At 54.3% G+C, this 23,648-nt stretch overlaps 8 protein-coding genes across 8 annotated transcripts; 2 read left to right on the top strand and 6 right to left on the bottom strand.

Annotated features, from left to right (window-relative positions):
* Positions 1 to 21: 21 nt before the first annotated feature.
* On the bottom strand, positions 22 to 1,390 carry CGCS363_v009587 (uncharacterized protein; the record flags this gene model as incomplete). Its single annotated transcript, XM_036641436.1, has 2 exons — positions 22 to 973; positions 1,029 to 1,390. The coding sequence occupies 2 exons, from the start codon at positions 1,388 to 1,390 to the stop codon at positions 22 to 24; spliced, it is 1,314 nt and encodes a 437-aa protein (XP_036493225.1).
* Positions 1,391 to 1,732: 342 nt separating this feature from the next.
* TBCE (Tubulin-specific chaperone E) lies at positions 1,733 to 3,573 on the bottom strand (the record flags this gene model as incomplete). The annotated part of the gene is made up of 3 exons (XM_036641437.1): positions 1,733 to 2,900; positions 2,952 to 3,345; positions 3,402 to 3,573. The coding sequence occupies 3 exons, from the start codon at positions 3,571 to 3,573 to the stop codon at positions 1,733 to 1,735; spliced, it is 1,734 nt and encodes a 577-aa protein (XP_036493220.1).
* Positions 3,574 to 3,872: 299 nt separating this feature from the next.
* CGCS363_v009589 (putative dehydratase NIT22) lies at positions 3,873 to 4,913 on the bottom strand (the record flags this gene model as incomplete). The annotated part of the gene is made up of 3 exons (XM_036641438.1): positions 3,873 to 4,633; positions 4,686 to 4,734; positions 4,830 to 4,913. 3 exons carry the CDS (start codon positions 4,911 to 4,913, stop codon positions 3,873 to 3,875), a joined length of 894 nt encoding a protein of 297 aa, XP_036493221.1.
* Positions 4,914 to 6,259: 1,346 nt separating this feature from the next.
* On the top strand, positions 6,260 to 8,032 carry CGCS363_v009590 (uncharacterized protein; the record flags this gene model as incomplete). The annotated part of the gene is made up of 2 exons (XM_036641439.1): positions 6,260 to 6,793; positions 6,854 to 8,032. The coding sequence occupies 2 exons, from the start codon at positions 6,260 to 6,262 to the stop codon at positions 8,030 to 8,032; spliced, it is 1,713 nt and encodes a 570-aa protein (XP_036493490.1).
* A 506-nt stretch (positions 8,033 to 8,538) lies between these two features.
* On the bottom strand, positions 8,539 to 9,831 carry CGCS363_v009591 (uncharacterized protein; the record flags this gene model as incomplete). The annotated part of the gene is made up of 1 exon (XM_036641440.1): positions 8,539 to 9,831. The coding sequence occupies one exon, from the start codon at positions 9,829 to 9,831 to the stop codon at positions 8,539 to 8,541; it is 1,293 nt and encodes a 430-aa protein (XP_036493833.1).
* A 1,213-nt stretch (positions 9,832 to 11,044) lies between these two features.
* Positions 11,045 to 11,575, top strand: CGCS363_v009592 (uncharacterized protein; the record flags this gene model as incomplete). Its single annotated transcript, XM_036641441.1, has 3 exons — positions 11,045 to 11,053; positions 11,233 to 11,337; positions 11,528 to 11,575. 3 exons carry the CDS (start codon positions 11,045 to 11,047, stop codon positions 11,573 to 11,575), a joined length of 162 nt encoding a protein of 53 aa, XP_036493832.1.
* Positions 11,576 to 11,694: 119 nt separating this feature from the next.
* On the bottom strand, positions 11,695 to 13,170 carry PLC (1-phosphatidylinositol phosphodiesterase; the record flags this gene model as incomplete). The annotated part of the gene is made up of 1 exon (XM_036641442.1): positions 11,695 to 13,170. One exon carries the CDS (start codon positions 13,168 to 13,170, stop codon positions 11,695 to 11,697), a length of 1,476 nt encoding a protein of 491 aa, XP_036493831.1.
* Positions 13,171 to 21,691: 8,521 nt separating this feature from the next.
* Positions 21,692 to 23,025, bottom strand: eth-1 (S-adenosylmethionine synthase; the record flags this gene model as incomplete). Its single annotated transcript, XM_036641443.1, has 3 exons — positions 21,692 to 22,153; positions 22,206 to 22,871; positions 22,960 to 23,025. 3 exons carry the CDS (start codon positions 23,023 to 23,025, stop codon positions 21,692 to 21,694), a joined length of 1,194 nt encoding a protein of 397 aa, XP_036493830.1.
* Positions 23,026 to 23,648: the final 623 nt, after the last annotated feature.

Genomic DNA, 23,648 nt, shown 5'->3' on the forward strand with positions numbered 1-23,648 from the left:
CATGCTAATGGCTGAGTGAACTCAGATGTCGACCAACTTTTCAACAGGAAGCTGGTGCTGCACCTGCTGAGCCTTCTTGGCTTGGAGAGCATTGCCGTTCGCCATCTTCCTTTTGCCACTCTCACTGGAAACGGGCACGGGGGACGCGTTCGCTCGAGCCCTCTCAACCCCAAGTCTCATAGAATGGACCTCTTCCGCCGTCTTGCGCTCCTCCTTGTCGTTCTTCATCTTGACCTTCTTTGACTGGCTCACAGTGCCAGTCGCAGAACCGCCGCCCGAAGCCGGCCCGGGACTCTTCTTCCCGCCGTTGCTGGTGCTAGTAGCTGCAGCGGCCCCGGCAGCAGAGAAGATACGAACGTCAATGGTCCCCTCGACAGGCAGCCCGGCCGACTTGCGCCACCAGCCTGGCAGCTCGGTGAGGCCCACGTCACTGAGCCCCTCGAGCGTCACGGGCATCTGGTGCGTGTACCGGCAATCCGTACCGAAGCTGCACTGGCCTGTCTGACACCAGTGGCGGCACAAACTGCCGGCGGGCCGGGCAGGCTTCGACTTGTTGCCCTTATTGCTCTTCTTACCGTTGTTGCTGCCGCTATTGTTCTTCGCGACGGCTTCGGCAGACAGAGCAACAGCCGGCGCCGAGGTCGAACGGTGGGCGAGGTGAGGAGCGAGTCGATGGGCAGAAGCAGCGGCAGCGACTTCGAGCATGCGTTGGGCAGTCTCAGCTGTCGACTTCTCCTTGGACCTGGTAGATTTGCCCTTGGAGACGCTTCGTCGCTTGTGATCGCTGCTGCTACTGCCGGAAGAGTTCTCTGCGCCAGAGAAGTCGTCCGTGGAGACGGATTCTGTGTCCTCGGCCCAGTCCAGGACGCGCCGGGGCGGCGGCGGCATCACCGGCAGAGGACCCTGGGCCCGGGATGATTTCGAGGGATCTCCGGCACGTGTGTCGGCCATGGGTTTCGTGGTGACCTTGGGTCTATATACACGGGTGGTGAGTAATTTGAAATAGTTACGAGATGGTAGGAGCCTACGCCTTGGCGGGAGCTTCGATGCCCTCTAGCATTGGCTCGCGAGTTTGCGCAACCGGCGATACAAAGTTCAACTGGAGGTCGCTCGGTGGCTTGGGAAACTCGCCGAGGTTGGACATGCCGACAGTTTCGCTGATTGTGAGCTCCTTTGGCAAGCCGATGATCTCGACATAGTCAGGTAGGAGGTCAATAGGGATGACGGGCACGAGAGAGTTGCAGGTGCCGCCCTTGCGAATGATGAAGTGCTGCGGCCACGAAACGAACGGGCGCGCTTTCTCCGAGGAACTGATCTCATTGTGTGGGTTATGCATAGACTGAGAAAGGCCTCTCTTGTCCTCGGACAGAAGTGCTGCGGCGGACGCCATATGTTCGTGATACGTTTTCGTGACGAGCCGAGAAACAAGGAAAAGGGGGGCCACGCTCGCAGGTTAAAACATTGCCCTTTCAAGACTTTTCAAGAGGAGGGGACGCTGGGAAATGCCGACTTCCTATTTCTATCTCTCCGTTTGTCGATGGAGCCGTGGTAGATGCCGGGTATCTTACTGTTGCCGCGGCACCCTGCGTCAATTCCATGTTGTTTGTCTAGATACACCAAACAAATAATACGCAGAGCAAGACGCATCAAGCAAGCCATGTGCAGCTTCCCGCCGCCACCCATATCTATTGGCTCCACCACTTGTATCCAGCCTGACTCTCAACCGTTGTTTTTACCTATCTTCCACCCGGATCTTGACATCCAACCCGTCTACGCAGAAGCCTAATTGTCTAGGCCCATCCTTGAGCTCAACTTCCCTCTTGACCCATCTTCCGCCCTTGCCCTCTTGCGCCGTGCCTGTTTCCTCCTCACCGCTCCTCGCAATTGCGCCAGCAGCATCCTCTTCGTCGCTGCTGTCATCCGCCTCCTCGTCTTCATCGAACCCGGCAACGGGGTCCCACTCGCCCGTCTCCCAAACCAAGCGCAGGCTGAGTGGATCCTTACCAAACAACCTGCCTGCAGTACCCTTGACGGCGTAGATGTCGGACGATTTTGGCAGGTGGGTAGTTTTGGTTTTGTTTGCAGTGGTGTGCGGATAATGGAAGTGAACCGTGATCAGGCGTGCCTCTAGATAGGAAGGGTTGATTTCGTCGCGGCGAATAACGTCAGGAGCGCCATAGATGGTGCAAAGCTCAGCGTATCGGGCGTGCTGTGCAAGGACCTCAGGCTCAGCGGCCTCGGGGACGGAGGCGAGCTGCTTTGCGATGCGTGAAAGATAGAACATTTCGGCGTTGGAGCGGTCTGAGGTCGAGATCGTGGTGAAGTTGAGGGCCTTGAGACAGCCCAGTCGGCCGATGGTGAGCATGTAGGCCTCATCGGTAGACTTTGTCTGATTGCCTCCGCCTTGGGTTTCGGGATCAGGGCGTTCGTAGATAGGGTTGTGGGCGAAGCGGAGAGCATTCAGACCCGGAAACGATGCCGGTAGGGCGTCAATAAAGGACCAGCTTGTTACAGCGTTGTAAGATACATCCAGATACTGCAGGCTCTCAGGGAAGACAGGAGCCGGAACGGACGTAGGAGAGATCGTAGATATGTTGTTGCCCTTGAGATGGAGATTACGCAGAGACGTCAGAGACGACAGGGCAGACAGGTCTGCGAGAGAAGTAAAATCGTTGAACTCCAAATCCAAAGTCGTTAAGGTGTCGCTGAGGTGACCGAACGGTACGGTCGGGAGCGTGGAGAGCTGGTTGAGACTGCAGCTCAACGATGACAAAGAGGGGAACTTGCGGGCGAGTCCAGACAGAGAACCCCAGTCTAACAACGTTTCCTCAAGCTCCAGGTCGTTGACCTTCACAAAGGCTTTGGTATCGTCATCCTCGATGACTCGGAAGCGGTTGCCACTGCGCAAAGATTAGCCGCCATCGTGGATGAAGAAAGGTTGGGTAACGCACTTGAGTCTCAGACTCCTCAGATCTTCTAGCTCTCGACAGATACGGACGACTTGTCGGAACTCTTCGAACAAATTTCTGCTCAAATCGAGCTCCGTGACCAGCGGACTCGTTTCTTTGACGCTCTTATCCTCAGGTGCCACGTCAATGGCAATCCGCGCCCCGTCGAGAATCACAATAGTGAGGTCCTCAACGCGCGCGAGCTGGCGACGAATCTTGTCGAAGCCGACCTCTTCTGCCGGCTTCTTCCCGAAAAAGACGATCTGGATCTCGGGCTCGCGCTCCGCCGCCTGCTCAGAGGCATACTTGCCGTTCAGAGCTGCCACGAAACTCTGCGGCGCGTCAGCGGGGCGGGTCGGGCGCACAAATGAAGCGGCGGTGGGAGACTTTGAGAGGCCTGGCACAACGATTAGAGACTCGGAAATGCCAGATACAAGCGTCCAGGGCGGGTACATGTGAAATATCTGACGTCCTTATGCTGGCCGTCATGCTTTCCTCGTCCCGTGTCATCCCATTCTACACCGAGCCAGGTGCCTGACGTGCCGGCGACGGCGCCGACGTAGCGAACTGTGCAAAGCGCCCCATCGTAAGACAGCCGTTGACCGATATGGTTTTCAGGTGCCATTTTGTCGAATACGGCGAGCTTTTGTCACCGTAGGTAGTGACTACTGTCGAGGTACATTATCGAGGTCCTGGTTCTGCAGCTGTAGCGTTAAGTGAAAATGTTCAATTTAGTGGAGGTGACCTGGTGTCGTCGCTGAACACCACAATTGTTAGTGGGTTACATACACCACAGTCGACGGCATCAGGAGCGTCCCAAACATCGTCGTTCGATTCATATTTAACGGGAGGAAGCATGCTAAATTTCGCCAGAATGATATTTTAGCTTCAAATGTCACATATTTTCACTCATACAACTAGAAATTACAGCTTCGACTTGAGAGGCTCCACAACCTTGATCAAGGCGCGTCCGTTGCTCAGAACAATCTTGCCTCCCTCAACCTTGGTCTGGAAGCGGATCTCCTCAAAGCCGTCCTTGACCTCCCCAGTCCGCCAGGCATCCGTCACAAGCTTGTCGCCGGGCATGACGGGAGCGGCGAACCTCGCCTGGTACTCCTTGATGTTGGCGGGGTTGCTGCCGCCGAATGCCTCAAGCAGGCCGTGGGCCGTAGAGTTCCACGAGTACAGGCCGTGCATGATGGCACCGGGGAAGCCCATCTTCTTTCCGGGCTCGGGAGTTGCGTGGAGGGGGTTGTAGTCGCCGTTCAGTCGGTACAGCAGGGCCGACTGCTTGTTCGTTTGGTGCTCGAAAGTGACGTCGGGCTTCTTGTCCTTGGGCGGGGGGAAGTTCTCGGTCGCGGGGCCCTTGGGGCCGCCCCAGTTGCCCTGGGCGACGTAAAAACTGCTAGTAATGACGCTGGCGTAGACCTCGTTGGATTCAGCGTCGACGAGGTCGGTCTGGGTCTCTACGACGGATCCGGGGCGGCCCTTGTCGTAAACGCCGAGGACCTTGGTTCGGACTTCGAACTTCTTGCCCTCCGAGCTTGTGGGGAGGGACTTGTGAAGCACAAGTTTGCGCTGGCCGTCGACAACGCGCCGGGGGTCGAAAGAGGGAACATTAGGGATCTGAACGGACTTCTGGGCGGCGTAGAAGTCAATCACGTCCTGGGCGTTGCCCTTGAAAGCTAGCGGGTTGTCAGTCGCGGGAGGGTTCGTATGCGCCGCGTGGTGGCCTACAGAGGATGATGGGATAGGTCGGGAAGACGGCGAAGCTCGGGTGAAGCTCCTGTAGATCAAAGGTTAGCCAACAGTTTGAGACAAGCAAAGGAGCAGAAGAGGACTTGCATAGAGGAAGTGCAGCTCCTGATCGGTGCAGCCGACGGTGTTCGCGAAGAGCAAGACATCACGCTTCACCCAGGAAACCTCCTGGCGAGGATACTCGAAACCGACACCGGGACCGCTCATGTTGATTATGGAATGGAAATGTCGAAGATATTTCTCAGAGAAAGTGGTCAGAATGGGAGATCAATTGGTAAATAAGGATAAGGAGTTTTCTTGTCGAGTCGCGCTTCGGCCGAGCTTGGGGGGACTTTCTGGCGGTTTTAACTGGCGCTGGGTAAGCTTCCCTCGGCGCAGCTCTGGTCAGCTAACCGCAGCGCTCCAGTGGCAATGAAACGTCCCTGGCTAGGTGAGTTGCCAATGCCGAGGTCCAAATGTGGGGGTGGAGTTGCGCCATGCTTGTAACCCCGGATCTTGACTTCGGGATCTTGGACGGCTCAGTGGCTCTGCTGTTCCAGGAGAGGCTTAGTTTGCAAACCCCTTCTAGATCTCGTATCACTAATCTGGACAGACACCGTGAGTATCAGCAGCATATGAGAAAGGTTCCCTTCGAAGTTGGGATTGGCCCAGAGGGTCAGGAACTAGTCCTCTGAAGCTCAGGGTCGGAGATCGGTACCTACCAGCACCGACGTCCCGTCATAGCTCCCTTGGTCTCTACCTTCCCCGGGCTAAGAGCGACCCGACGTCCTCCCTCAAAACACCTTAGCTAGGTATTTATGTCCAGACTCCTTCATATAGGCCATCTTCAACTCTACGACTCAGTATCTCGTGGCCATACAATCAGCTCAGTTCGAAGACCAAACAGCTATTGCTCCAGGGTTGACATACACTAGCTTTTCGGCATATGGTGGGCCTTAGGCTGGAATCTGAGGATGGCGGCTTCGGGGCTGCAGTATCCAATTTTATCAATACCTACCCTAACGTTTGTATACCACAACGAATGTGTATGACAGGAAGCGTGACATATGTTTGAGCAGTCTACCTTTTGTCAATCACGTACATGAGCTGTGAGGATGCACTGATGGCTGCAGACAAAAGAAAGAATAGTGCACAAGTGAGAAGACACCAATATCACAATGACATCTAATGGGACTGCCATCAAGGAAGTTTTTGTCCTCCTGCAATGACCACTTCCAGCTACCACTCACATCAGCCTTGAGGTCGCGCTTTCCTCATTTTTCCCACCCTAAGTAGGTAGGCTCTTGCCTTGGTAAGTAGGTACACACACAGCAGTCTCCCAGTCTTTCTCCAAGCAGCCTGCCTGCCTGCCTGCCTGCCTTCTCTTTTCTCCATTCTCCTCCTTTCCTCTCACTTCCCTCACCACCTCAACCATCCATCTTCAATTCTCCGAAGACCTACTTGACTCTTCACTTCCCTTCCCTTCCCATTGAAGTATTCAACATTGCTCGCACTACTCGTCGCAGCAGCACCCATCCTTGCCACAGTCATTGCGACAACGCGGACCACAAATGATGGCGCCCTCCGGATCTGACCAGCTCTCGAAGCCATTCACCAAAGACGAGCGTAGAATTCTCCGCAGAGAGCTTAGGCATCTGGTCAAGAAGAATGCGACTACGCGTAAGAAATTGGAGAAGGGTATCGAGGATATGAAGTCGTTCCATCCCGACGAGCAGCAGTTGCAGCAAGAGAGTCTGGCCGACATTTCACGCCGCATGAGAAAGAAAGTCGAGAAATTCAAATCTCGTCAGAAGGGCGTATTGGCCAACAGAGAGCAGCTCTACAGATCGGATCCCTCTTCCGCCCGGGCTAGGGACATCGACTTTATGAAGGATATGCTCGCAAACCTGGACGAGGGTATCGCATCCGCGAAGTCATCGAAGAGGAAGTCTCCCGAGGAAAGCAACGAGAAATCCGGTTTGGAATGGAACTCAGACTCAACCTCGGACTCGGACAACATAGTCGATGATGCCGACAACCACAGCGCTGTTGAGCGTGACCTAGGCACCCCCACCAAAAAGGTTCCTAGAACCGTTGCTTCGAGGACCGTGAGCATCTCATCCTAGGAAGGTGAGACTGCCGCGAAGTCTGCTGATGCCGACGACAAGACCAACAGTGGCGTCAAGGATCAGAATGACGAAGACAAGAAGCAGAAGAAGAAGCGCAAGAAGTCCAAGTCTTTCTCCGCCGAAGATGCCGAGCTGCCGCAGGCACAGGACTCTACCGACATTGTCCGCAAGGCAAAGAAGCACAAGAGATCAAAATCGCTCTCCGTCCAAGAATTTGGTACGGTGAGGGATTCCAATATATCGCCAGGAGACGACTTGACCAACGCAGCGTCCGACAAGAAGAAAGTCAAGAAGTCAAAGTCTCTTCTCGTCAATAAGATCAGCAAGGAGACCAAGAACACACAGGAGCAACTTGAGCCCACGTCGCTACAGGGTACCTTTGATGAGAAGAAGGTTTCGACTACTGTTCTCGAGGCTGCGAACGCCGCTGAAAAGGGTGACGAAGATGGTGCTCTGAATGATTTTGAGATTGTGGAGGTGTTGAACAGCAGCAACATCGATGATCTCAACGACAAGAAGCAGAAGAGGAAGAGGAAGAACAAGAAGAGATCTCATCCGGTCGATAACGATAGTGGTACCCCCGCCCCGGTGATCGAGGATACTGCAGTCGTTTCTGGTCAGATCACTGCGGCTCCGCCCAAGCAAACACCAAAGGGTCCAACTCGCATCGACCCTCCTGCAGCTCTTACTGTCTTTAGCGATCTTCGTCCCCGTTACAACCCGTTCTCGGGATTTCAGAAGACATACAGCACCCAGAAGGCCGAGCCTATCTTCACACCCCCAGAGAAGCCCTCGGCCAAGCCGTCTTCGTCTTCGGCTGTGGAGAGCGGCCAGACTTGGGTTCTCGACACTGTCGGCTCTCGCAAGAAAAGCACTAGTGTGACGATGAAGATTGGCAAGGTCGAGACACCCCACCAGACGGATCAGGAATCCCCTACCCCTCCATCCACAAGGGAGAAGAAGAAGAAGAGGGGTAAACCCAAGAAGGCCAAGGGCCCTGCAACTTCTGCTGCACAGCCCAGTGCGTCTGTCTCGTCTGTTCACGCTTCTGGTGATCTCGTTCAGTCTCTTCATCCCGGCTCTCATGGCAAGTTGGCACAGCTAGCCGCAGCTACAGGACCTGCCCAGCGCTCGCCAGAGTTGCAGAAGAAGCTTGCCGAGGATAGGAAGATGATTGCGAAGGAGCGAGATGCTTGGAAGAAGATTATGAAGTTCTGATTTGCATCGTGCGGGGTTTCCTTGCAGGAAAACCTCGATGGGCTCTGCAAGCTTGACCCGTTAATACCTTGTATGATAGATGAATTTGCTCGACAACGGAAATGGCAGAAAGGATTGAGGAGATGACAACGGCCGGGCTTTACTTTCTCGATAGATTAAGACACAGACGAATCAACATACAAATAGCCACACCAGCATCGAACCCTGCTCTTCTGGTGTCATTGCTTCGCACATCATGACAGAGGATTATGCGACTCATCACGCCCGGCGACGCTATCACAAGAATGGTTATTTGTCATCGAAGAAGGCCTCGGAGCATTGGTTGGCGGTGTTTGGGCGTCAAATCACAACGAGTACCACTGGCCGACTAATAGAAAATGTCATTCAGAGGACTAAGCCGCTCTTGGGGCCATAGTCATGTTCAAGTTATAAAGAGTGTAGATCCTTCCATAAACCGTAAACCATAAACCAGTCTGTGCATTCCTTGCAAAGTCTCAGACAGCCGTCTAGTACCTGCCCTTAGCACGGTCACACTCCTCCAAGAAACGATAGATGCCTTCCAAGCCATCATACTCGTCATGCTCACTCGTCTTGGGGGTAGGTGACATGCTTCCATAGCCCTCAGGGTCCGACATCCAGGGGTCCTCCTCCATCTCAATGAACGCCTCTTCCAAGTCCACATCCAGACCGGAAAGCGAGCGGAGAGAACCACCAGGAGATGTGAGGGTTTTGGCGTCCTCGCAGTCAGGAGCGAAGGGGAAGCGGAGAGCCATAGGCACGCCGGTCTCGGCGTCGAAATTAGCGTCCTGACCGACAACACCGCGCTGAACACCATAATCGTCGCACAGTCGTTCCACGGTATCCGCGTCGACGCCAGGGAATCGCACTCGTAACACGCTTCCCTTTTCCATTGTCACCGGCAAGTCACCCAACAATGCAATTCGCTTCAAGTCGGCGAAAATGATGGCCAGGTCCTTGACGGCACGGGCGAAGTCAACAGAGAGGACATCGAGGAAGCCCTCCTCGCCGAGAGAGGCAGCGGGGGCAGCGGCGCCGGCGGAGGTGAAGCCCGCAGCAGCGGCAGCGGCAAGAGGGCTAAGGGCGGTGATGGTGGGGTTGAGCTTGAAATCGACAAAGGCGCCAGGGTTGCTGCGGGCAGCACCCATCATCTTGACGTAGGCAGCCTGCTCGAGCTCCGAGACGGCACGGTAGCACATCTCGCCGCGGGCGTTGAGGCCGTCGTAGCGTGCCTTCTTGCCCGAAAGGCAGAAGGCCCGCATGGCGACGGAGACGTTGTGGATCACCTGCGCCGGGGCGGCGGGGGTATGGGAGAAGTAGCGGGCTCCACCGCCAGTGCTGTAGCCGCCCTGAGTACGCGGGATGGCGCCGCCGGTGAGGTTCGGTCGGAGGGTGCTCGCGAAGGGGGCACGTCCTGTCATCTGTCCCACGCGGCGCGAGGTGTTTGAGCTCGGGAAAGAAGCTCGGTTGAAGCGTGCGGCGTTGCCGCTGCCTCCAGCGGTGGAGATCCATCGGCGGACGGTGTTGTTCACGTTCTGGGTCGCTGTCGAGTACCAGCGTCCGGCACGCTTCTGTCTGAGGAGGGCGGCGGGATGGATGGGTTGACGGCCGGTCGGCGTGGTGCGGATGGGAATGTGTGCGAGCTCGCCCTGGGCGGGACGGGCGGCGGCGTTGGCGAGTTTGGTTCTTAGCATCTTGGTCGCTTTGGTGACGTTCGTGACGCCGAGTCGGAGGAAGCGTAGGGCTGTTGGAGCCCATATCTTCCCCGCGACGCCAGACATCTTTGCGGGTGGTTGTGAGTCCTGAGCTCACACGGCCTTTTGGGGGAAAGGACGTTCAGTATCAGGATCGAGAACCGAAGCTTGTCTGTGTAGCTGTAAAAGGAGTGACAGCTCGGGGACGGCGGGTGTTCGCGGGGAGTTATACCTACGCAGTATTGGGTGGCGGTGCGCCCCCCGGGAATCTTCGCCACCTCGTTGATCGCGGAGATAGTCGGGCGCACAGCCACAGATTCTGAGGGGTCCCGTGCTAGACCCAACCGGGTTAGCTGCATCGTCGCCGACCCGACCCCCACTTCTTTTTTTTTCCTCGCGCCTTTAAATTTTCCAGCAAGCTGCTGCAGTCTGCACCTTTTTCTCTTTCTTCTCATCAGGTCAACAATTTTTTGGCCTTCTGCCTGCCCGCCGCAACATCGCGAGGGCAGGCAGCTGGAATCAATGGGTAAGCTTCTCCTCCTCTTCGAGCTCCTTGCAGCACCTCCTGTTTGCGAAGATGATCTTTCATCGAACAATCCAAATCAGACTACCACATGGTGTTTTATTATCTCTAGAATTACACTGAGCAAAATTTTGCAGAGCATCGATTCTTGCGCTAGTGTCGCGTGGACCGAAGGCTAACGCGTCGCAGAAATTTCCAGACTCCAGATTGCTTCAAATTGGAAGCTGTTGCCGTTCTCAAATTTTCTTCAAAAGGTATGCTCGCAGCTCTCAACTTTTCCTGTCGCCCTCGACCCCTCCCTCTCATATGATGAACACTTCGTACACCATAGGGATTCCTCATGCAGAATACATAATGTTGAATCCGGTGCAATAGTTTCAGCCTTGTCTGATCTAGAGCCAAACACTTCACTGTTTCACTCGCATCTTCCAGATGGCACTCGTCGCTAACTCACTCTGGATAGGTAAATACAGAAACTACTTGAATGTTTTGACGCTTCGTCCGTGTTACTCTCCCGCACCGCACCACGCATGAGGAAGATTTGAACGAACGGGCGGACATAAACGAACCTCGGCGCCCCTCGCCAGAAACAAACAGGTCGTACAAAACCTGTGGTGTTGGGTGTCGGGGCTTCTTGTTGATATCATTCGTCACCTGATTGTGGTCAACGGCTTGTCGCTTTTTTGGAGAGGCATCGGGCTTGCGTCGTTTCTGGTCATGACAGATGTGCTGACTGGACCAACGCAGGTAAATATCCATGCTTGGTTTTTCTAGCCCATGTTCCTAGTTCGCAGCTTGCGTTGCTTCGCTCTCAATATTATGATGAGTTGTCAAGTATTCACACTGTTTGACTGGCTTCACTTCGGTGTTTGCTGGACATGAACACAATTAACACTTTCTGATACTATTGAGGTATTTCCACACCGCATGAACGATTCGACGTGCCATTTGCTAACCCGTCGCAGCTCAGCTACTTGGTGTTTGCTTCACTTCTGCTTAGGCCGTTGCTAATCCGCGACGCAGGTAGGACGCAGTTTTTTCGTCACTTGCTACAACATGATACCCAAATGGTAGGTCCATACATCTCTTTCACGTCTCGCATGCCACCCCCCTCTCAATGATGACCAAACATTAGCTCTAGTACTGAGTTCATCATGACGAAAAACTTACCAATCACCTTGGAGAACTGATTTGAGAAACACCATTTGCAACTTTTTATGCCTTTTGTTACCAAGACAACAAGCTAACTTGGCAACCCAGGACTTCTACGAGATATCTATGATCGCGCCCATAGTTTTACTTGAATAAACATGTTTCAACCATGCACAAATGCCTGCTTCGCTACATCCTATGAAGACTGTTCATCTGCCTTTATGTCTACCGTGCCCCTTTGCGCCAATGCCTCGTAAAATGCAGCCCCTGCGTACCTAATGCTTGAGCTGCAGCCGCGAGTTCATCCCAACAATACATCTGATCAAATCCCAGTCGCCATGCGCTCCAACCCAATCTGTGACGATGATGCCAGTTGCGGCGTCGCCAATGTTCAGCTGATTGGGCCCCTTGCCCTGCTCACCGTGACACATGCACAGGTACTCGATGACAGACGGGTTCACCTTGGCCGCGATACGTTCTGGCCAGCAGGTGGCGTTGAAGAAGTTGCTCGCGCTCAGGAAGTTGACGAAGAAGGGAAGCGACGGGGCGTCGGCGTTGAAGTCTGGCATACCGGGGAGGTGGAAGAACTGCTCGGCGGCGCGTTCCAGCTGGCCACGCGAGAAGTCAATCTTCTTCTCAATGTTGGTAGACTGGTCGATCTCGTAAAAGTCCTGGACGCGGATGAGCCCGCCGCCCACGGTGCCGTCCTCGCAGTTGTCGGGCCAGTTCTGCGCATCGATGCCCCAGCCCCTGCCGTCGTGTTCACCACGCAGAGACTCGTCGATGCCGAAGCGGCGGATCAGCACGATGCGCCCGCGACAGTCGCCGAGGTGGGGGATGCGCGGCTCGACGAACCAGCGGTGGGCATCACGGCCGACGTAGCGGTCGCGAAGGTAGCGGCTCAGGTGCTCGTCGGTGCCCTTGCCGGTGCCTTCGCGCTTTACAGACATGAGGACGGTCTCAGAGGGGTTGGCGTCGAGGTAGGCATAGATGTCGGAGAGCATGTCGGCGAAGTACTTGTTGCCCGTCAGAGAGATGGGGAAAACGGAGTGGACGAGGGCCAGGTCGTCGTTATCTTGACTGGCTGAGACGCGGATGTCGAGGAAGCGCACGCCGTTGTCGAGTTGCTCGCGGACGCTGACAGCCTGGCATCGCACCGAGGGGAGAGCCGTGTGACATGTGGGCGAGTTGTGCGTGCCGGGAATGGAGAGGAGAGGAAGGGGATAGTGGTCCTGGAGCTCACGCATCCAGGCGTTGAGGTTGGCAGAGGACATGATGGCGAGGAATGCGCCGGAGGACACGTAGACGGCCGTGAGCTCGAGAGGCGCATCGTCGAGCTTCTTCATGACGGATGAGCGGTTGGAGGGGCTCGGGGCGTCGATCTCATAACGGTGGCCTTCGATTTCGAACTGCAGACGGATGACCTCCTTACCGCCGGGTTCTGGGGCGTTGATTTCCGTGCCGTTGATGGTGAAGGGATCGACATGGACATCTACATCCTCGGTGGTATGCGACTCGCCCTTTACAACGGTCTCTCTCGTGGTGAAGGTTGTCGCATTGAAGAATGAGCCAATGGTGCCAATGGTGTTGCCCAAGACATCTCCGGTGCGAACCTTCTCGCCCTCGAAGCGCTCAACGCGCTTGAGGGTAACGGGCAGAGAGGTCAGATTGCGGATAGTGAGAGGCGCCATGTCGAAGGGAATTCCGTTGGAGGAGGGGGAGGGGAAGGGAAGTGAGAGGCAGAACCCCATGATGGAGGATTTTCACGGGGTTTAGAGCCCCCCGGCCAGCTTCGAGTACGCGTGTAATACGGGGTTCAGGGCGTCGAGGGCGTTCTTGGGAGCCGTTACATGCATGTAAAATGGGTCTCCCTTCTGCTGGGCTGACCTGCAATGGCCCAAGGGACCAGCGTGTGGTGGGCGTTGTAACTTGTGTGGGAGGTGGTAGGTGGGATGCAACTTGTCTTGACGCAAGTTCAGCTTGGCTGGGCTCAGCACGGCAGAGTCCAAGGAAGTCAAGCCGGCAGCGGCTTTCCTAGCGCAACTGAGGTTGCAGCACCGCGATACGGCCCCCGCCTAGCGCAGCTCGTTTTGTGTAGAGCTGGCCATTCGGGCCCTGAAACTAGCCGTGATTCGACAGCGGTGCCAGACCAAAGCCGCACTGAGGAATTGGCGCCGCCCATTGGGCTGTGGGGAGTTGTCAACTGGAGCTGAGCTCGAGATGGGGAACAGCCCTGACTTGAGCGGACCTGGAGCAGGGATGGACCGCGCGACGACCGTTTGAGGCTGACGGCCGACAGTTCGGACCGACTTGCGGGTTGCAACTCAAAGAAGGGGATGAACTTGAGGAAAGGGCAGGAGTGTGTGTTGAAGCGTTGTTCTAGAGATGTTTAGGTCAAGATTCATGTCGGCCTTGAGTCGTCAAAGTCAAAAGAAGGGATGATTTAGCCGATTCAAGCTCCCGCCCATTAGTGTTGCATGGGCTGCAGATTACAGCGGGCCTGATGGCCTACCGTGCGCTCAAGTCGATGCCGGACAAATGTTGCAACGGTTTAGCAACCTACCATCCTTCAACCTCTCCACGATACATCTCGTCATTGATGTTGACGCAAGAAGTCAGGCGAAATATCTCAGCTTTGACTCGGATCAAATCGCTTGTGCGCCTCATCCAGGTTTGCAGGGCAAACCTGGCAGGCTCCATACTTGGTGAGAATTTAGTCGGCTGTACTGTGTTGCAACCCGCCCAATGAGACACACAAGTGACATCAAAGTTCGATGAAGCACGTCTCCTTCAACATAGGAGGAATATTGCGCATTTGCCTAAATGAGGAAGTCTTGTCTGGGTCTCGTCCATTCGTCTGCAACATCACAATCACTAACATCATTTTACCATCCCTGACATCCACGACCCGTGCTCTTGGATCCTGCGAACTACCGTTGACGTGGGCTTTATCCGCTCAACCGCCACCGGAGGAGGGCCGACCCAACATAATGATATTATCATCTCGAGTTACATGGAGAATCCGTGGAGAAAACCCTGAATATCTAGCCTCCAGTGTTGGTCTTGTACTAGGCGGTGCAGATGCCATGTCGTCCGATGTCCCATCGCATCGTTGCGTTTGCACACGCACACTTCGCCATACCTATAGATCATTTCACAGCTTGTAACATTCACGACATGATGGACCAGGACTTCTTATCAGTCTTATACCAAGTATCTACATGGTTCAATGACAATATTCTGCTGCTGCTAGATCTTCCTCCCACAAATGCCTGAAGCGGCATCTAGGGACGCGCAGCCACAAGAGACGATCATATAGGATGACGAGGGCGAAGGAGTCAGCCACGAACACCAAGATAGTGCAGTACCATTCTCCGCAGATGTCAAAAGGAGGTGTATCACAAATGACACCATTTAAATAGAAACACCTCCTAAAATTAACAATGGACGCAGCGAAGTCGACTTGCCTCAACTTGACATTTCAGGGTTAATAGTAGCATGTCAAGTCCTTTTTCAGTCCCCGAAAAGCATCAGAACCCGATCTGCATCTTCAGTGTGGGATTCGCCCGGTGCCCAACTCCTCAAATCCCGAGGCGACCAAACATAGCTCCTGTCAACCGGCAGCCGCAGCATGTGTATCAGATCAGTGCAGTAGGTTGCTGTACCCGACGATTCGGCACCCAATGACGCATGTATCCTCTTCCGCAAGAGGCAGTATTCCCGCCGGGGGTGGCCAGATGTGAGTATTTGTTTGCTTCCATCTCCGCGCGGATGCGCCTCTGAACCTCGGCACCGACGCACATGCGAAGGAGCGTCCAATTAAGCGCGGTCCTTTTGGACAAAGCAAGGCACAGAACAATAATCAGGCGCTGGTTCGATACCCCTCTCAGACAGGCATTCCCATGCGGTGCCAGACAGTTGGAAGAACGGCCCCGTGTACAAAGCAAACAGGTGGTGTGGATCCAGCCGACCACCATCGCGTGCGGGAGGAAAGAAAAGGCAAGGATGGGAAGGAGGCAACTAGAGACAGCGGAACGCATCCCGTGTCCTTCGGTCTCTGACAGTGTCGTCCATGTGGTTGCATTGGTTGCAAGTCTAATCCATAGGCCTCTGAAATGGTCGACAACGCATCAAGCAAGTGAAATACACCAAAAGAGCAGAAGAATGAAGAACTACACGGACGCAAATAACCGCAGAAGTATATATATTCAAGTCTGAAAAGGCAAGTATGTGTAGTTGAAAGAGGAAATCTAAAAGCCCAGGGGTTTTTCCCCACCAACTCCTGCAGTCAGGAAGACTGCTGACGACCGCACAAAGCCCAATTCTCAAGCTCTAGTGAACAAAACGATAGTGAGAAGCTTCAAGACATGTCGTTGGTAAATCTCCTTGGGAAGTGGGAAAGCTGTCAGAAGGGTTATACGTCGTGTCTTGCCCGTTTGCTACGGGTCTGCTCCAAAGGTGCCGAGTCTGACCCACGGCGTCTCCTTTTCGGTGATGAAGGTGAAGTCGTTGCAGATGATTCTGTACTTTGCGAGGGCGATGGTGGCGTCCACTTTTGTATGGGTGTTCTTTGGCGAATGATATCGTTGATTATTGATTCGGTGCCAATGACGTTAGAGGAACCTTTGATGGTCATACCCGCATCAACTTCCAGCTTCAAAGGTCTTGGCCGTCCGTTCTCATCAATCATAGGTAGTCCGGTCGCCCAGTCCTGGCCCTGAATTGCTTCGACGACGGCCCTTGCGATAGAGTTGGCTTGCCCGGATGGGGAACAAGGTAGTGCGATGAGATTTCCGTCAGACGCTATGTTGATGCGCGTGGAAATACGCAGCGAGATTGGTGACAACTCCTCGTGGTCGTCGTCGCTAAATTGGCTCGAGAATGACACCTCAGGGCATGGCGCGACTCTACGTGGAGCGGTTCCATATGAGTCGGAATTTCGGGAGAGGTAAGCGGCAAGGCTATCGATGATGCTTGGCTTCATCGTCGGCGTATAAGCTGGAGGCTCTTCTGAAGGACATGATCGGGCCTCTTTGACGATTGGCGGAGAACCAAGGCCAGTCACAATGGACAAGGGCTCGGTCCGCATTCTTGGGGCTTCAGAATCCATAGTCTGGTGTAGTTGCCGGGGTTGAGATGATTTTGAAGTAAGGCAGATGGGTGCTGCTAGGTGACAATCTATGTACATTGATGGCAGGTAGACAATCGCTACGAACTGAACGATCAATGGGTTGCATTCAAGGAGGACGGAAAGGATGCCGTTGGGTGAGCTTTAAAACAGGAATCTTATGGAAGAAGTGGCTCCAACATGATTATATACCTCCAGACGATCGAGAAGCCAGCCCAAGCGGAAGGAAGGGTCGGCTTCTGTAGCGGGGATGTGCCAAATAGGAAAGTGAACCAGGGCAGGAAGGAAAGACCGAACGTTTAGGTCATGGTTTTGAGGCATCAGCACCCAACCGGCCCAAAAGCACAATGTAGGCGCCCATAATAATGGAATGGGAAATAAAAAAGACAAGCAGTCTTGAGACATTGACCATGCAACATCTTACAGCATCTCCCTGTTCAGGGATTCATCAACACCGCACAAACCCCTCTTGAAGTTTTACTCCACCTGGAAGTCCCCAGGCGTTCGGTTTGGTCCCACAGGTTGTCCCTGGCGATGTCTCTCGCATTGTTGCTAACTTCAATCTGGCTTTGAGGCAAGGTTCAGACGGCTTCCCACGATTGTCCCCATGGCTGAGCCATACCACCCGCGTTCTTAGCTTGAATTCCAACTCCCCTGTCCGCAGTCGTACATGGTAGGCTGCCCCAACACTTAATGCAGAAACGCGATGGAGTGACACGAGCAGTTGATACAGATGCAGACGCAGGGCCTGAAAATCACTTCCACATTGTTTGGCCGCTCTTACCAGGGGGTCCTTCGACACGGATAGGAAACGTGGAAGCTGGCACGCCCACAGGCTTACAACCAACAGATCCAATGAATAAACGAGATCGCGGAAAAGACGCCGCACCACAGCCCGAACTGGCAACATCTGACGGCCCGCGGATGAATGCATCGGCAACTTATTGTTGTCATTGGAAAGTTGCGCTGCTGATGGTGTGGAACAAGGGATAGGGGTTGGGGGATGAAGTTGCCCACCGCGCCGGGCGGCACGGGAAATGCCCCACTTCGCCGAAGTCTCTTGCCATTGTCCATGCACTCACTTCCCATTGTTCTCCGTCTATGTGGCGCTGAACCTGGCATCTTCCAACCACCGGCACCGCGGCCAGAACCACACCCGTCGGCCGCCTGTGGACTGGGCCACCTGCTGAGCCAAGGCAATTCAGCCCGCGACCCCCATCAACAGCTCAGGCAGGCTTGACGCAAGCCTGGATGCTCTTCCATTGACCAGTTTCTTGGGGCTTCATCCCCTGCCGCATCTCCGGCCACCCCAAAACTAGCCGAAGGATGCGTCCACCACCCCGGCCGGTCACACTGCCCCTGCCAGATCACCATGTATACCACCAACGAGGATGGTTCAGTCAAACGAATAGCTGATTCTTGAGTCCTTGGTGAGCATGGGCTCTACGAATACACCAGTCACCGCGGCCAATCTCATTTCCGAAGGTAGCAGTAGGATTACTTTCCTGTTGGTGGTTTGGGTCGATTTCGGAGACTTGAGGATCCAACTTCTGTTGGAAACCTTTGGTATCGTGGGCCCAGAGACCAGGGGCCAGGACAGCCTTGTAATGGTTGGCACATTTCCAGAACTTCAACCTCGGCTGCTGGAATTCATCTTTCTAACCGTTGATCGGCATATGACATATGTAAACGCAGGTATTAGCTGTGGCTTCCATATTCAACTGCCTTGAGAGCAGGACGAGGGGCGGACATTTCCCGAGAAGAGCAAACACACGGGGCATGTGCTGCGTTCACCCGGGGCGGGTAGCCAGTATATTCTTTGGCACAAGTAGTAGTGGCGCAAATTGTTTTGATCCGATGCTGTCGGGCATTATGTCAGGTCATGTCAAATCATGTCAGTCACCTTTGCCTTTTCCATGGATGACTATCTCATAATGATGCGCGCTACAAACCCATACATGCGTGCCGTTGTGTATTCATCATTCTTTCCCCAAGCCACGCACCCTATGGAAGGTCAGACTAGAATATGCCTCCTGCTGATGTCAGTCTTTCCACGGTGACCCCCCTTAGTTGGCGCAGTGATTTGCACCTCCTCCCCTCGCAAGCCACGAGCCATAGCCAGACCCACGCCCATGCTATCGGGTCGATAGCCATATCAAACCCCAGTCCCGTCGAGAGAAACGCCGCCAAAGACCCGGGATCGACAACGGCGTGCTAGACATACTAGCGCTGGTCCGGCACCGTGCCGGGGTTGTCATACCGTCGCTTCTTCTTGCACTCGCTTACATAGGCACCCAGCCTTGGGCTCGAGTGATGCCCAAAATCCTTCCTTTTCGAGAACTTTCGACTTGTGGCTATGCAAGAGCGCCACCTGAGACCAGATAGATGCTTTGTCTTGAGCAAGCCGGAGCAACCACCTGTTGCGTGTCAGTGACGTCTCCCATATGAATGAGTCTGGCTCGAATGTAGTGCGTCGCACCGCCTTTGCTTCCCCAGTTTTCCCCGGAGAAGACTACCGTAAGGGAAGGGGTTCTCCAGCTGAGGTGTCGAGAAATGCAAACTGCCGTTCGGCGAAGTGGTACACAATGCTTGTTTGAAAGAGGCAAGGCTGCCCCAAGGCTCGTGCTGACCCGATTGTTGTTGACGCCAGACCGAGCGTGATACAAAGTCCCCGGCCGTAAATTGAGTTGTTTGGGTGGTACGAAGGTTTCTCGACATTATCATCACAGGAAGTACGACTGGAGTTCTCTTGTTGGTCCGGCTCGTGACGGTTGTACGAGCTTCAGGTTGGGTTTGGGAAAATTCGTCGTCCATCGAATTGTCATCATGCAAGGAAGGCGGTTAACGGAGGATGCTCCGGCCGTAACTCTCGATGAAAGATTTTTGAGTGTCTTTCAGTGGTCGACTTGAGGCTTTGATGCTCTTGAGCAGGTATGATGATGACGCTGGCGCTAGTAAACAGGACTGAATTCAGCTGCTGCTGCTACCGGAATATGCCACGCAGCTTGCTTTGAGACATTGACAAGTAGAAAAGCCGTTGGGTCAGCTGGACGTTTTGAAGCTCGAGTCTACGGGCTCTGGATGGATTGCACATTCATTTGTAAGTAGCTGAAAATCAGCCCCAAGAAGTCGGCCTCACTGCCTTAATCACCGAAATTAAGTTGCCGGGCCTTTAGATAGGTGGTCCACCATGTTGAGGCGGTTTGAAAGAGTGCCTTGAATGTTCTTGATAGCGGTTTTCCGCTTCTTCACCATGAAAGACATGAAAGACTGAGCATAATGGTCACCTGCCACTAACCCCCTTTCCTCTCACTTGCGCAACTTTGCGGTGGTGATAGAGGTAGCTGAACTGCTGCTCATTTTCGCCTTACCTTTCATTTGTCCTACCCTTGGAGTGCACTTATGCATTCTTAATAAAGCCATGATGTCTTCTACGCGATGGGCAACGAGCAGATATGCTTACATATCGGAAGTTTTCCTTCAGAATATCTAGGGCCGGCCTTGAAACATTTCTTGCCCTAAATCTGCGTCGTCACGGCCTCGAGCGACTTTGCAAAGATTTCTTAATTAGCTAGTCGAAGGCTTGCCCTGGGACCGCTTTAGAGGAGATTCGAGGGCGGTAAGGGGTGCTGGACTGGCCTTCATGAATGACTCAACTCTAAGCTTTAGTATGCCTAGACGTAGATATCAGTGGAGGCGTACGACAGCCCGAGTTCCACCAGATATCGAGATAGTGGCGCATATATAGGCCACATCCCAAAAGCCATCACAAACTTGTCCAGACGTCTCTGCGAGAGTACCCCACGCGGAGCTGACTCCGATTGACCAGAGCTCAGACCAACATACATTCCGAGACCGTCCACCCGGATGGGCTAGACGCAACAGTTAGCAGCATGGCGTGCGCTATGCGTCATGCCGTTGAGAGGAGAGAGACTGCCTAATTTTCCTATACTAGAGCAACTATTTTCCCTGTAGTTGTGTATGTACTAGCTAGTATTGTCGTCCCTCGTCGTCGTCGTCGTCGTCCCTCGTCGTTGTTGTTATCGTCCCTCGTCGTTATCGTCGTCGTCGTCGTCGTCCCTCGTCGTTGTTGTTATCGTCCCTCGTCGTTATCGTCGTCGTCCCTCGTCGTCGTCGTCGTCGTCGTTGTCCCCCGTTGTCGTCGTTGTCGTCCCCCGTCGTCGTTGTTATCATCCCTTATTATTATTGTTATCGTCCCTTGTTATTATTATTATTGTCCCTCGTTGTTATTATCTACTGTTATTATCTACTGTCGTCCTTAGTTAGAGTAACTTAGCTATTTCCCCTATAGGTGTGTATATACTAGCTAGTATTGTCGTCCCTTGTTGTCGTCGTCGTCGTCCCTCGTTGTTATTGTCGTCGTCCCTCGTCGTCGTCGTCCCTCGTCGTCGTCGTCCCTCGTCGTCGTCGTCCCTCGTCGTCGTCGTCCTCGTCTACTGTCGTCGTCTACTGTTGTCGTCTACTGTCGTCCCTGGTCGGAGTAACTTAGTACACGGGAAACATAGTACCTCTAGCACAGGAAAAATAGACACTCTCCGGGCGCATCACGTCGTAGGGAAATGCAGCGCGAGGTATCCGAGAATCTCTCTCTATTTGAGTAGCCAAATGGTCTACCTCTCTACAAACCTCCCCATACCCATAGAGGCGCCAGAAGGCGTATTCCCTTTCACTCAGCTCCAGCTATTGTCACATAACCGCAAGAGATGGATCAGCTAGAAAATCAGGCAAGAAAGGATGTTGAATTGCTTGCGACTGCGAAAGAGGTTTTGTGACCTCATGCTATTTCTATGGAGACAAAAAAACAAGAACGAAACCTCCGACAAGTCCGGCAGCAGAATGCTCCCGTATGATAACCGTGCAAAAAAAACACCGAATTCCCGTCCACACCGGATTTTTGCGCAGCGCCTGGTAAGACATGAACTTCTACCCCGTAAGACCTCGTGTTGCCTTTACCCGCAAAGGCTTGAAACCGGGATTCGTTGAGAACCGTACGCCATATTTGAGTGCCTGTCCGCATGAACATCAAAATCATTATACACGTCTAGGTCGTTACATGCAGGAAGCTTGTTGAAGGAATCCTGCTCGGTTCAGCGCTGCCATGATGACGCGTCACCTCAAGCCGCTTAGAACTTGAGGGCCTTAGGCTGCTCCCAGGTGAAGGTCTGGTTGCTACCGAAGTGGCCGTTCTTGGCGGTCTGGAGGTAGATGGGGCGGTCCAGGCCAAGCTCGCGGACAACAACACCGGGGCGGAGGTCAAAGTTGCTGCGGATGATCTGGACGAGCTCGTCGGAGGTCTTGTCAGAGCTGCCGTAGGTGTCGACGTAGATGGAGAGGGGCTCAGCAACACCAATGGCGTAGGAGAGCTGAACGAGCGCACGGCGGGCGAGGCCGGCAGCGACGAGGGACTTGGCGATCCAGCGGCCGACGTAGGCAGCAGAACGGTCGACCTTGGAAAAGTCCTTGCCGGAGAAAGCACCACCACCGTGGCCACCCCAGCCACCGTACGTGTCGACAATGATCTTACGGCCGGTGATGCCGGCGTCGCCCTGGGGACCACCGATGACGAAGCGGCCGGAGGGCTGGATCTGTGGGAGGGTTAGCGGCTGCGAGTGAAAGACATGGCTGAGCGTTACTCACAAGGTACCTCGTCTGGGCGTCGAGGTACTTCTCGGGGATGACCTTCTTGACGATCTTCTCCATGATTTCCTTGCGGAGTTGCTCCGTATCAATCGTCGCCGAGTGCTGAGCGGAGATGACGAGACAAGCAACTCTCAGAGGGACCACAGCGCCATTGTCGTGCTTGTACTCAATTGTGACCTGAGTCTTGGTGTCGGGGCGGAGCCAGGGGAGGGAGCCGTCGCGGCGGGCAGCAGCCATGGCAGCGTTGAGTCTGTGCGATAAGAGGAGGGTGAGAGGGAAGAGCTCAGGGGTCTCGTCGGTGGCGTAGCCGAACATGATGCCCTGGTCACCAGCACCGAGCTGGTCAAGTGCCAGGTCGTAATTGAGACCCTGTGCGATGTCGGGCGACTGCTCCTCGACGCCGACGAGGACGCTGATAGTTTTGTAGTCAAAGCCCTTGGAGGAGTCATCATAGCCGATGTCCTGGATGACCTTGCGGATGACCTTCTGGTAGTCGACCCGGGCCTTTGTGGTGATCTCACCAAAGACCATGATCATGCCGGTCTTGGTGGCAGTCTCGCAAGCGACCTTGGACAGGGGGTCCTCAGCCAAGCAGGCATCGAGGATGGCATCGGAAACCTGATCGGCGATCTTGTCGGGGTGACCCTCACCGACGGACTCAGACTGCAACGGAAAGGTTAACCTGGAATCGGAGATTTCCTCATCCCAGACCGCCTTGGCAGTCTGTTGGGAAGCGCGAGGAGATGCTTACGGTATAGAGGAAAGTGCCCTCGTTGTAGTGGCGGCCAGGGCCGTTGATTCCGTTGGCAGCAGACATTGTGACCGTGTGTGGTAGTCGATTGAGGAAGACGAGAAGGGGTGTATCAAAGAACAATTGAAGTTGAACGCGGAACGGTGAGGATGGTTTGGGTTGGATGATGTGTGATGTGGGAGAGAAGATTTTGCGAGGGACAGGTTCGGGGCGGTGAATATATACCCACGCGGGGCACCGAGGGGCTAGGAAGGTAGCAGGGCAGAGAGGTCCTTCTGGTTCGAGAGGTTGGCCTGCGTGGTTGCCACCGTAGAGCAAACCTGGAAGGCAATCACGGTCCGGAGAGGTCACTGGTTGCCTTGGGAGGTCAATTGGCTTATCAGGAAAGAAAGTGGAAGTGTAGTGAGGGAGGCCGTTTGGGGTTTAAAAGAAGGAACGCACCTGGGACGGCTGGGAAGCAATCGTCGCTCTCCCCTCTACCTCTGTCAAAAGCTCAAGCGGACCTGACGCACTATTCGTGGGAAACCTGCACCGAGAGCCGGAGCAGAGGGAAGGTACCTCGTAATGCATACAAGGCGAGCAGGAGGGGCAAGTACTGCATCCTGCCGACCCCTCCATCCCCACGTACCTGCCCTGTTGAAAGCCATGTCGAGGGGAGGACCCAAAATTCTCCAGATTGCGCCATCCTC

The sequence above is a fragment of the Colletotrichum siamense genome (genome assembly GCF_013390195.1).
Source record: "Colletotrichum siamense strain Cg363 chromosome Unknown KSG_Cg363_contig06, whole genome shotgun sequence".
Classification (NCBI taxonomy): domain Eukaryota; kingdom Fungi; phylum Ascomycota; class Sordariomycetes; order Glomerellales; family Glomerellaceae; genus Colletotrichum; species Colletotrichum siamense.